Raw genomic sequence first — 12,685 nt, 5'->3', positions numbered from 1 at the left:
AGGTCTCGACAACCAAGACTTCCATGCCCTGGTCCTGGGAGAAGGAAGCCGCTTAAAGAAATGACAAGCACGGAAGGCCAGACAGCCAAAAGATCCCCAAGCCTGTTCCCGTCCCCAGCAGTGCGGGCCAACACACACCTTCCTGTAGAGACCTTTGTGTGTGGGAAGCCCGGACGAGGAAGAACATACCCCCTTCTCACACCTGCCCATCCCCAGTTCTTGCTTTCACCGGGGGCACTGGGACCAGCGCCAGCCGGCAGCGGCTTTGGGGGAGTCGTGTGTATCCGCGAGCGCGTGTGCGTGAGGAGGAGAGCAAAGACGTGATTACTTCAGAATTTATTTAAGGGCCGGTGGAAACCACTGCAGCAGCTTCCAGGGGAAGCCCTAGTTTCAGAGGAAGAGGAGGTGGTGGCTGCCAAGGAGTGGGTGGGGGGGCGGGGGGGTGGAGGGACAGAGGAGGAGGAGCGGCAGCGACAACAGCACAAGGCTAGTAAGGAGAGAAGATGCTACAGCATCCGCACCGGCGCCCAGCAGGTTGCTTCTACGGGCCAACTGATGCCAGCAAAGAGGCTTACAAAGAGGCTAGGAGGCGAAGCTGGGTGTAGGGGGGCTGGCTGCTTGCCTTTCTGCAGAAGAAACACCTCTTTTAGGTGAAATAAGACACCCTAGCTTGGAAATGGGCAGGGGGCCAGGAGGGGACCTGCCCTGCTTCTCACGTCCCTGGGGACTCGCTTCCCTTTAGCTTTCCAACTCCTGGTGGTAGCCATAAACTCCAGAGGGGCTCCGGGTGGGTGACTGGGTGGAGAAATTCCCTTCCAGATAGTCCTCACACCTTTCCCCAAAGCTCAGGTTTCGGGGCCACACTCTGGGTGGCCCGGTGGCGGAGGGAGAGCAGCGTCGCTTGGTTCAGTTTCTACAAGTCAAACCCAGTCCCCACTTGCCGGCTTCCCGGGTCTCCAGCAGCACGCGGGGAGCTGCGGCTGTTCGGGCAATCGGGCCGCTGCTGCTTTAAGAGCCGCCTCCCCCTCTCCTCCCTTTGACAATGGTCTGAACCGAGCTCTGCTTCCCAAAGCAAAATTTGTAATATGCCATTTTTCCGATGGACGCTTCTCCTTTTGGCTGCTGACGGAGCCGCGGAAAGATGCCGAGCTGCTGCCACGCCACCCAGCCGGGGCACGTTCCAGAGGACGCCGGGGCACCCGACTGTCTAAGCTACCTTTCTCCTCGCGTTGCTAGGGAAATGGTCCACGAGTGCCGGGTGTGAGCCTCCCCGCTCGTCAAGCCGGAGACTGCGGTTGTCAGTGATCAATTGAAGAAGCAGGACCCGAAATTACAGACATTAGGTACAGAAACTGTATTTGAGTTACACGGTTCCCCCCCCCCCGGCCCCGGCTTTATTTTTTTTACCCCTTCCCCCACCCACCACCACCACCACCACCCCGGCCCCACCCCGCCCCCAGGGAAGATGAGATGCAGATTCCCTCCTTGTCAATCACTGTTCCGTACCTCTTGCTTTCCACCCCCAACCTCTCCCTTCTCCTGTTTCTCTACCTTCTCCCTACTTGGATGTCTCCTGTTGGGCAGGATGAACAGTTTTGGTGCAGAAATCATGAAGTCAACTTCTTCAGGGTGGTGGCGGGGGTGGGGGGGGTGTGGCTGAGAGAGAACTGTCCAGCCCGCCGTATGGTGTGTGCAGGGTCTTTGGCCAGCTCTAAATTAACTGGGGTAAAGAAAGTGCAAAATGCTTCCATTAAAGGGGTTAATAATATTTCCTGAGGACAGGGTACTTCAAAGAGTTAACTAGGAGGAGGAATATTCATGTAATGTAATCAGACAATGGCTAGGATTTCTCTCACCGAATTATTCCTTGTGGGTTAACTGAGGTGGAGATAGGTCAGTTCTTAAGACTAAATCTTTGCAGAAGAAACTGACTACAGAGAATAATTACATCTTTTTCTCTAGTAGGATCTAAATCCTAAAGATCTGTTTGAATAAAGTGATTCATTGACAGAAAAAAAGCCTTTTGTAGCACTGTCATATCTGAATAGGTACTGTTTGAACAGCACATATTGCTAAGAAACACACTGGATCTTGAAAGCCCTTGGGTAATGACTCCAGTGGGCATTCAAAACTTTTATTTTGAAATCTGAGGGATTTAGAAGACAGTCAAGGTTATGTGCTAAGAAAAAGGGAGTTGGTTTTCCTGGTATAAAATTCTTCAAGCTAAATTTAAGCACTGAGATAATTAAACCAGCTAGGTGTTTTGTTTTGTTTTGTTTCTTTTCACAACAAAATAATGTCTCTAACTAGACCTTGAAACTTTCAGTAATTTAATGAAAAGGGGCATCAACATCTAGAAGAGTATAACATAATCCATATATCAATTGACTGGGGAGGGGATGACAAAAAGACAAATATCAAAGCAAATTGTTAGTATGCCCTTTCTGGTTTTTCAGGAATTATGTGGTACACTGCAGTTTTTAATATTGAAAATGATTCTAAAAGTTAAAAGCGGTATATGAAATAGACTAGAGGTTGAATGACCATAGCCTTCTGTACTATGCAAGTTGCTTCAGATTTCATCCATTCTGTAAGAGGGTGTTTGACTCTTACATTGAATACAGATTTTTAATTGCTTTTAATACCTAAAAATGTGCATTTAGGAAATAAGTTATACTATATTTTAAGGAATATACAACTATTTTGTAATTTATATTAGAATCTCAAGATTCTGTTTTATTACAAGAAACTAAGCTAGCTCATGAAAGTGGCCTTATTTTTTGCAGACAAATTTTTTCCTTCTAATTTTGATAAGAAGACTTTAGATTTACTTATTTGGGTTGACTGTGAGGAAAAAGAAGCATGTATTCATCTTATTTCCTAAGTAACTTTTGCATAGCTTGATTTTTTTTTCAATTAAATTTGAAAAGTTTAGAGCACCCATTGGAATTAAACCTTTAGGCATGGAAGCAGAATGAATCATAAAGGTAAAATACTCTTTCTGCAAAGGTGAATGTTGGTCATTTTATAATAGAAAGAAATACTTGAATTTGCAATAGTCCTTTATTAATTAACAATCTGTTCTCAGTCAGGTATTCTATTGGACCCCTACAATGGGCTTGCTAAAATAAATGCTTGCATTATTATTCCTACTTTACAGAGGAGAAAACTGAAGTTTGGAGACATGAAGCGACTTGCTCTGGTTCACATGCCTTGGGAGTAAAATTGAATCAAGTTCTTTTGAGTGTAGATTTTCTAAATTCCATCATAGCATCTTTCAACTAACTAAATCAAAGAGCAACTTTTATACTGATCTAAGATCCTGAAGTTTGTGAATGTCTAATGTCTCACGGTGATGACGTTTGTTAGAATTAGGGTAGAATATTCAGAAGAAAACTGTAGCTGAGGTAATCACTACAGTTATGTTTTTCCTTGGAATTTAAAGTTGTTATAAGTAATTCAGAGTAGAGGCAGGCTAATAGCTTTCTTCAGGAAGGATATGATTTAAAATACAGTTTTGAAAATGTTTAACCTTAAATTTAAACCTTACAAGTGTTTTGGCACAGGTTGTCACTGTGCTACCATTTCCTCTCCCAGTATTTTGTTTTAACCTTAAATGTCAAAAAGAAACATTGGCTTCTTATAATGATTTCTCAGAATGACACAGCTGTTCAGTGTGTGGATTTTATGCATGGTATGTGAACTAATTGCTTTAAATATTTAAATGTGTTGGAACATTTTTTTTTGTTGTTTTCCAATTCCTTTTTAATTAATGTAAAGAAAATTTGTAACAGTTAGAAAAGAGTCTCATCTTTTCCACTTCTGTGATATTGTCTGAATGAAATTCAGGTTAAAAAAAATCAAAAAATATATTTTCATCCATTAAGTGGTTAACAATAATATCAAATGTTTGAGTGTGAGTGTGTACATGTGTGTGTTGTGAGTTTGTGTTTAAATACATCCTATATATCTACTCTGCTCTATATTTTAGGGTGAATAAGAAATTGAACAATTCAAGTTCTGGTCTTCAGGGAGCCCAGTGTTTTGAATGATGAGCAATAATTCAAAGCATTACCTCAAATTGTTCTAAAATTTACCACCACCTTAATTCTTTTGTATAGGCTATCAGTCACAAAATACTTTCCTTTATCTTTTAAAAAGTTTCTCCTGGTTTTCAGTGGGCCCTGACCAAATTATTCACAGATAATTGAATTCTCTCCTCAGTAACCCAATTTATATCAAGAATCATAAAAAATAATTAACTATTGAGCTGTTAAATCTTGATATTTTATTTGAAAATATCACCAGAAATACTTTCCCCAAGGACAGGAATATGTAGGCAGAAAAATGAATTGACAATGTATTATAAAACCAAAGAATGCTCCAGGATCAACAGCCAAACCAGCCTTTCTCCACATCAGACTTCTGCAAAACCAAGCTCTCTAATTAACAGCTCCTGGCCTCAGTACAACAACTAAAATTGAGATGGATTTGATTTTTTTAAAAAACATAAGATAGAAAAGAGAAAATAAGATAATTTCTGATTTTTAAAATGCTACACAACAGGTCAATGTTACATCTTAATGTCTGTGTTTTCTATTTTAAATAAATAATTTAAAAATATTCTGAACAGTTCATTTATTTTATGACTGACTCCTGATTAGCAGTTAGGATGTGAAGTTGCTACATTAGCTAATGTAATTTATGGCATCTGTTCTGTGGAATATTTGAAAGAGTGTTAGTTTGTATTGTTTGGATGGAAACCAGACAAAGCAGCTCACAGGAAACAAAGGAATAAGTGTAATTGGTAGTATAATAACCTAAACAAATTTATGCATCTCAGTCTATTTCATAAAGCATATGTCTAATTCAGTCAGAATCACTTGTCTACTCTGTGTAGACTACTGTAGGAATTCAGGAAGAGAGTATATAAAATTAATGGGTTGGCCAAAATGTTCGTTCGTTTTTTCCATAAGCTGGCTCTAGTAGCCATTAGTTATCTTTGACTTCATTCAAAACAATTTTGTTAGACTGTATGTGGCAGCTGTCATATTAGTGTGCATTTAAAAAAACCTTATCAAAATTGGTGAATTTCTGTGTAGTCATTTTAATATTGAAGATGGAAGGAAAAAAAGCAACATTTTTGGCATATTATGCTTTATTATTTCAAGAAAGGTAAAAACGCAACCGATATGCAAAAAAAAAAAAAGATTTGTGCAGTGTATGGAGAAGGTGCTGTGACTGACTGAACGTGTCAAAAGTGGTTTGCAAAGTTTTGTGCTGGAGGTTTCTCACTGGACGATGCACCACGGTCTGGTAGACCAGTTGAAGTTGATAGCGATCAAATCGAGTCATTAATTGAGAACAATCAACGTTATACCATGCAGGAGATAGCCGACATACTCAAAATATCCAAATCAAGCATCGAAAATCATTTTCACCAGCTTGGTTATGTTAATCACTTTGATGTTTGGGTTCCACATAAGTTAAGAAAACCTTCTTGACTGCATGCGATTCTCTACTTAAACGTAATGAAAATGTTCCGTTTTTAAAACAAATTATGACAGGCGATGAAAAGTGGATACTGTACAATAATGTGGAGCAGAAGAGACTGTGGGGTAAGTGAAATGAACCACCACCAACCACACCAAAGTCCAGTCTTCATCCAAAGAAGGTGATGTTGTGTATCTGGTGGGATTGGAAGGGAGTCCTCTATTATGAGCTTCTTCCAGAAAACCAAATGATTAATTCCAACAAGTACTGCTCCCAATTAGACCAACTGAAAGCAGCACTTGACGAAAAGAGTCCAGAATTAGTCAACAGACAACGCATAATCTTCCATCAGGATAATGCAAGACTGCATATTTCTTTGATGACCAGGCAAAAACTGTTACAGCTTGGCTGGGAAGTTCTGATTCATCCGCCGTATTCACCAGACATTGCACCTTCAGATTTCGATTTACTTAGGTCTTTACAAAATTCTCTTAATGGAAAAAATTTCAATTCCCTGGAAGACTGTAAAACACACCTGGAACAGTTCTTTGCTCAAAAAGATAAAATGTTTTGGGAAGATGGAATTATGAAGTTGCCTGAAAAATGGCAGAAGGTAGTGGTACAAAAGGGTAAATACGTTCAATAAAGTTCTTGGTGAAAATGAAAAATGTGTCTTTTATTTTTACTTAACAACTAAAGAAACTTTTTGGCCAATCCAATAATAAAATGGGAGGTGTAAAGTCAAGAAGCTTTAAGTTAGTTGTATGAAAAAAATTAATAAAATTAAAAAGTAAAAGCTAATTTTTATATAAAATGAATACTCAATTATTTGGGGATTTTCTAAATGACAGAATGAACATTAATTCATTCAATTATTTAATACAAACATCATTTACTTCCCACCTGTTAAATGCCAAACACTATGCTTGCTGTTAACAACATAATAACGAATAAGGGTAAGATGGAGGTATTAGCTATAAGTGATTTGTAAAATTGCAGGGAAAGAAAGGTGATCAATTAATAAGCTTAGTAACATCTTATTATAAACTGAATTAGGTGGGGTTAATCATGAAAAAACTTTGAGAAGTAGGTTAAATCAAGCTGCGTTTTGTAGGTAGGAGATATTTAGACTGTCATGAAAAGAGAAAGCATGTTAGATGGAGGAAGTCAGTGAACCATATTTCATTGAGGTCAAAACTTTTAGCATCATTGGAATTGGGGAAGTGGGTAGAGGAGAAATAGACAATTAGGTTGATGAGTTGCAAAGAGTTTGGAGAGTTGAGGGTCAGGTGGGATTACTGGAAATCATTTTTTTACTAAGACTTCCCTCCCTTTTACTTTCTTTAAGCAATGATGTGTGAAGTGATGCCCACAATTAATGAGGACACCCCAATGAGCCAAAGGGGGTCCCAAAGCAGTGGCTCGGACTCAGACTCCCATTTTGAGCAGCTGATGGTGAATATGCTAGATGAAAGGGATCGTCTTCTAGACACCCTTCGGGAAACCCAAGAAAGCCTCTCACTTGCCCAGCAAAGACTGCAGGATGTCATCTATGACAGAGATTCGCTCCAGAGACAGCTCAATTCAGCCCTGCCACAGGTATGCCTCCTGGGAGCTTCTGTCCTTCCTACTGCAACTGAAAATGTGATAAGACTTAAATAAGCTTTGCTTTATTCCCATTCTTAAAATTACTTTTGCCCTTAGTAGATATGATATGCAAATTTTGGTGAGAAAAACTTAAGAATACATAATTAATTCACATGCAACCTTGCCTCAAACAAAATTGTGGTACTTTGGTGGTGGGGGATTTGAAACATGAGTTCCTATCTGGTCTTTCTCTTGAAAATTTTATCTGTTTTTTTTGGTGGAGGTAGAAAATTACCTGTTGATCAGCTTTTAATTACAAGAATGTGGGAATAGTTTTCTCCTTCTTACTTTTTAAACACTATTATGACATTTGGAAATATGTATTTTACATTTTCAGTTATGTAGTCTGTCTTTGGAAATAACAGTACTTTGGAAGTCTGCTGTCCAATATTTTTTATTTGTCTTTCTTTAATAATGCCTGACACCTGCTTAAAATTCTTGAACTTATTGATGTATTACCCTCTCTTCTGAAAACAACATTTTGACCAGTTTCTTTTTTAAAAAAAATATATTTTGGAAATAGGAGAAAAGGCAAAAGTTCAGCTTTATTCTCACAAACTTAAAATTGTTAGATTTTAACAATTTTATTTTATAAGTAAATATTTATAAAATAATTATTTTATATGTACTATGTAATAACATGTTATATGCATTATGTATATGTAATAATAATATTACTATTATATGTAGTAATATTATAAAAAATAACTTTTTTTTTTTGTGGTACGCGGGCCTCTCACTGCCGCGGCCTCTCCCATTGTGGAGCACAGGCTCCGGAAGCGCAGGCTCAGCGGCCATGGCTCACGGGTCCAGCTGCTCCGCGGCATGTGTGATCTTCCCGGACTGGGGCACGAACCCATGTCCCCTGCATCGGCAGGCGGACTCTCAACCACTGTGCCACCAGGGAAGCCCCTTGAATTTTAATTATACTGGTGCACAATCTCTTATCTAAACCCCTTGTGTTTTAAAGTTTAGAGTTTCCCCAATTTTTGTATGTGTACAATGTATCCTATGGAACACTCCACTAGCCAGATTCTGGGAAGCACCCTATAATTATACACTTTCATATTTCTGAAGAGAATTCTATGAATATTCCTACTGTGTGGAAAATATAAAGACTATAAATGACCTCATGTTAGTAAGGTCTGGTTTTGCCACCAATCAAGTTTGCAATATACTTACAAATAAATATCAGTTTTCAGAGTATTTGAGTTTTGGAATTATAGATTAGGGATTATGAGCCTGTACATTTAGATGGTTATAGTTCCAATCTCTTTTATAAATACTTTGACACAGTTTTTCAATATTTATTTGTATTCTACTATTAGAAATATTTAATACCCCTAGCAATCCACAGGTCCTCAAAGATAGTGATGGTCCTGTCATTTGTTAAAGCAAGTATTTAATAACCTCATCTGTAACTTTAGGGCTGTAAGTTTTTTGCAAGTAATAGAGGAATATAAAATTCTTCTTCAATTGGTATCTTTGAATCTTTTAAAATAGTTTGTGAGCAATGTACCTGTGCTGTTTGGTGGCATTTCATTTGACATTTACCTGGAAGGAGAAAATGACTCCCATAAATGTGAGTTTTGAGGCAGAAATAAAGTATGTAAAATTGAAAACTACTACTACAATAACATAAAAGTAAAATTTGTTTTAGCAAACATGGGACAGAATTCAAAGCAGAGTCAAACTTTATGACATATCATGTTTTCAACTGCCTATACAATATTTTTTAGCTGTTGATGATTTAGTGCTTTGCTTTAGTCATTTCTCTCCTATAACATTTTTTATGAACACATGCAGCAGTGATTTTAGTAATCCTAACCATGAAAATATTTTGTAGCCATATTGTTTACTTTTTCATTATGTGATGGAGTGTAACTGTGTTTAACAAGGACTGATAATTCCACATCATTCCACATTCTAGGCCTGATGTTTCTAAGCTATACACCGATTTTCTACCTTTCTAATGCACAGATCCATTTAATGTTCCATGGAACCTGAGATTCAACATGTCCAAACTCAGTTATCATCTGCCTCCCACTGGACCAAATCTGCTCTAACTCCTCACCCAGACACCTGAGAGTCCTCATAGCTGATTGCTTTCTTCACCATCTCTGAATTGGGCCATACTGTTTTTTTTCTCTTAAATAATCCTCAGATCTCTCTATTCTTTTCTGTTCTTTGGCACCTGACCCTTAATTTCTTTTTCGCTCTATGTCCTAACATTCCCACTTTTGTAAATGTGTCACATTGTTTGCTTGAATAATAGCACACTGCTTGCTGTGTGCTGACAAACATCATGCTATTCCAGTCTTTTTCCTTCAAGCATATTCCTTTCTGCCCATAAGTTCTTCCTCAATATCTTTGTCTGGTTCATTTCTCATCCTAGCCAAGACTTTGTCTGTTCTAGGAAGTCTTTTCTGAATCCCCAAATACATGTCTTCTGTGTTTCTTACCCTTATCATTTTATCATTACATTATCTGTTTATGTGTCTGTTTCCCACCCTAGACTATAAGCTCCTTGAGAACAGGAGTATATCTCAATCACCTACAACCCTCTGGATCAGCAGAGTACCAGGTCCATAGTGAGGGCTTTTAAAGTAAAACTAAACTAAATGTATATGCATTTTGATGTAGGAAGAGGAAAAAAATTGCCATAGGAAGATCTGGTTTGTAATGTGTTTCTATCATATATTATCAGCTTGAGTCAGGACTTCAAACTGACATGCTACAAAAAGTGGTTAATATTAATACCTCACAAGGTAGTTTGTGATGATTAAAGAAAGTAATATAAGTAATTGAGGCATTTATTTACAAGGCATTAAATATGTAAATGCTTGCATTTGTTTTATCCAGAATGCTAAAGATGAACTAATTTCTGCGTATGTATGTCAATGAGTATTAGAACAACTTGCTAGGAATACTGATAAAATAAACAGTCTTTAACATTTTTGAAAACAGAGCAAATATTTACCAATTACTAATATGTTCACTAAGAATACTTAAAGGAGAGGTAAGGGGAGTGAAACTTCCATTGCAAAAAGTCATTAGATATAAAAGTTTAAAATTTCTTTTCAGCATCTGATTTAGCATATATTAAGGGTCTTCTGTGTATTATTAAATGATTACATATGTTGTAAAGGGGATAGAAAAAAAGGAACATAGTTTGGTTCCCACAGAACCTAGGAAATAGATATAAATGGATCCAAATTAATACAGTACCAGAAGATTATAGAAGTACTGAAAGTATTTGCACCATAATACTGATATGTTATTAACTACAGAAAGTTTCATGTGGAAAGTGATATTAAAGAGGTATTTTTAAGAAAAGGTTAGAAAGGGCTAGAGGGTATTTCGCGTCAGGCAGTACAGTTGTGCATAGAGGACCCTGCTTAAGGACATGTGGGGGATTAAAAGTCAGCCTGTGGTGGCTTCCCTGGTGGCGCAGTGGTTGAGAGTCCGCCTGCCGATGTAGGGGACACGGGTTCATGCCCCGGTCCGGGAGGATCCTACATGCCGCGGAGCGGCTGGGCCCATGAGCCATGGCCGCTGAGCCTGCGCATCCGGAGCCTGTGCTCCGCAACAGGAGAGGCCACAGCAGTGAGAGGCCCGCGTACCGCAAAAAAAAAAAAAAAAAAAAAAAAAAAAAAAAAATTCAGCCTGTGTTCTGCTTTCCAGGCTAGGCTTGGTGTTCCTAATTTGCGTAAAGGAGACAGTTGATCTAGCAGTATACCTAGTTAAAAAGAGAAGAGTAAATAGGAATTAAATAAGGAGAGTAACTAACAGATTGTTTGTTGAAGGGCTGTAGGGTAGGAATGAGGTTTTGTATAGTGACAGTGGAGGATTGCAGCCTGTTCATATGTGTGGTGGAAGCTAAGGACAGACATTTGTATACTTGGTAAGCAGTAGAAGTTTGAGTGAACTAGTGACATGATAAGGCAATAATGAAGGAATAATGTTCTGCCATTTTGATTTAGGATAGGTTATATAATACTCATGTATCAGTTATCTATGGCTAAAATAATGCTATGTAACAAACGACACAAAACCTCATTGTCATGCAAAATATTGGGTTTATGGAATTCAGCTGACCTTGACTTGGACTGATCTTGGCTGGGCTCACTATGCCACTGGTTGGCTGAAAGTTGGCTCAGTCAACTGTATGTTAACTGGCTTTCTGATCTAGGATGGCCTTAGCTGCACCAACAGGGGCCCCTCAACTCTATTCATGTGTCTAATCCTTCAATAGGCTAGTCTTTGCATGTTTTCATGGTGATGGCAAAGGAGTAAGAGCAAAGCAGAAACAAGCAAGTACTTTTAAGCTTCTGCTTGGGTCTTTTTTTCTTTTTTTTTGTAATACCCCTTGACCAAGCCCAGAGACAGAGTGCGAAGCAATGCAGCATCACGTGGAAAAATTACAAAGACAGATGAAACACAGTTAACATCATTTTGGTCATTATTTATGTTAGGAGAGCTTATTGTGATAATGTAATAGTTCTGGTGAGGTGTGGGAATTTGAAATAGGATTGTGAACCTTGAAATTAAGAAAGACATGTTAATGTAAAGAATGTTGAGGGGAAAGAATGGACATAGCCAGATAATGAACTAAATGGCCATGACTTTGGACTTGAGTTAGAAGATCTGAATTTGAATTGGAGTTCTTCCACTTATTAGCTGAGATACCACTGGTAAGTAACTTGACTTCTCTGAAACTCTGTTTCCTTAATTAGAAGGAGGGGATGATATCTACCCTAGGAGTAGTTAAAAGGAGGTGTGTGTATGTGCTTCAGAAACACTAAACATTATAAAATGTCACCTGGTATTTTTCATAAACTGGGATGTGCCAGTATATATTCTGATGAGAAATTAAGTTAAAAGAGGCTACTTGTGGAGAAGAGGGATACATTTATATTTTAACATCTTAAAATACCAAATATTTAAGTGAAACTTACAGAGAGTTACAGAAGTCACTTTTATTCTAGAGGCGCTCTACCTAGGTATCTTTTGGGCTTGCTACTTACTAGCTTAATAACCTTGGTCAAAGTACTTAGTTCAAATAACGATAGAACCTGCCTCATAGGATCATTATGAGAAATAAATGAGCTGGAACATGGCAAATGATCAATTCAGTGCCTCACAGATAGTACATGCTCAATAAATGTTACATGCAGCTATTGATGCTGTTATTATTACCATAGATAATATCATCATTATCCTTAGCCAAACTTAACTGCGAAGTTTTACTGGGTAATAATGAACACTAGCACAAGTTGAAAGCACTAAAAATCCTTACTCTCCACAATCTTTATCAAATTTTGTAAGTTCTTTGACTGATCATTCTTTAAGGAAAAAAAAAAAATCCTAACTACACTCTCTTAAATGGTTTTCCCCAATTCTTCACTTCCTCACTTCCTGTTGTGCTAAGAAGATAACATCTGGATTGAGCTCCTTCCTTTTCAATGAAACCTAATGCCACCACCACATACACAAGAGTTATATCCCTCGCTCCTGTCAAAAAGAAAGATGCTGCATATTTTGC

At 38.2% G+C, this 12,685-nt stretch overlaps 1 protein-coding gene across 4 annotated transcripts in view; it reads left to right on the top strand.

Moving 5' to 3' along the window:
* The first annotated feature begins 548 nt into the window (after window positions 1-548).
* The window catches only part of PPFIA2 (PPFI scaffold protein A2), a 473,386-nt gene continuing 461,249 nt past the window's right edge, over window positions 549-12,685 (top strand). For all 4 annotated transcript variants that reach the window (XM_027107099.1, XM_027107100.1, XM_027107097.1 and 1 more), the window contains exons 1-2: window positions 549-1,343; window positions 6,842-7,092. In XM_027107099.1, coding sequence (XP_026962900.1) covers window positions 6,844-7,092 — 249 coding nt within the window. In that variant the 5' untranslated portion in view covers window positions 549-1,343; window positions 6,842-6,843. The remainder of the gene's footprint in view (window positions 1,344-6,841; window positions 7,093-12,685) is intronic.

Source organism: Aethalodelphis obliquidens, unplaced genomic scaffold (assembly GCF_003676395.1).
Source record: "Aethalodelphis obliquidens isolate GAN/ISIS:26980383/991018 unplaced genomic scaffold, ASM367639v1 scaffold8, whole genome shotgun sequence".
NCBI classification, from domain to species: domain Eukaryota; kingdom Metazoa; phylum Chordata; class Mammalia; order Artiodactyla; family Delphinidae; genus Aethalodelphis; species Aethalodelphis obliquidens.
Note: the sequence above shows the minus strand (reverse complement) of the source record. Positions and strands in the feature narration are given on the sequence as shown.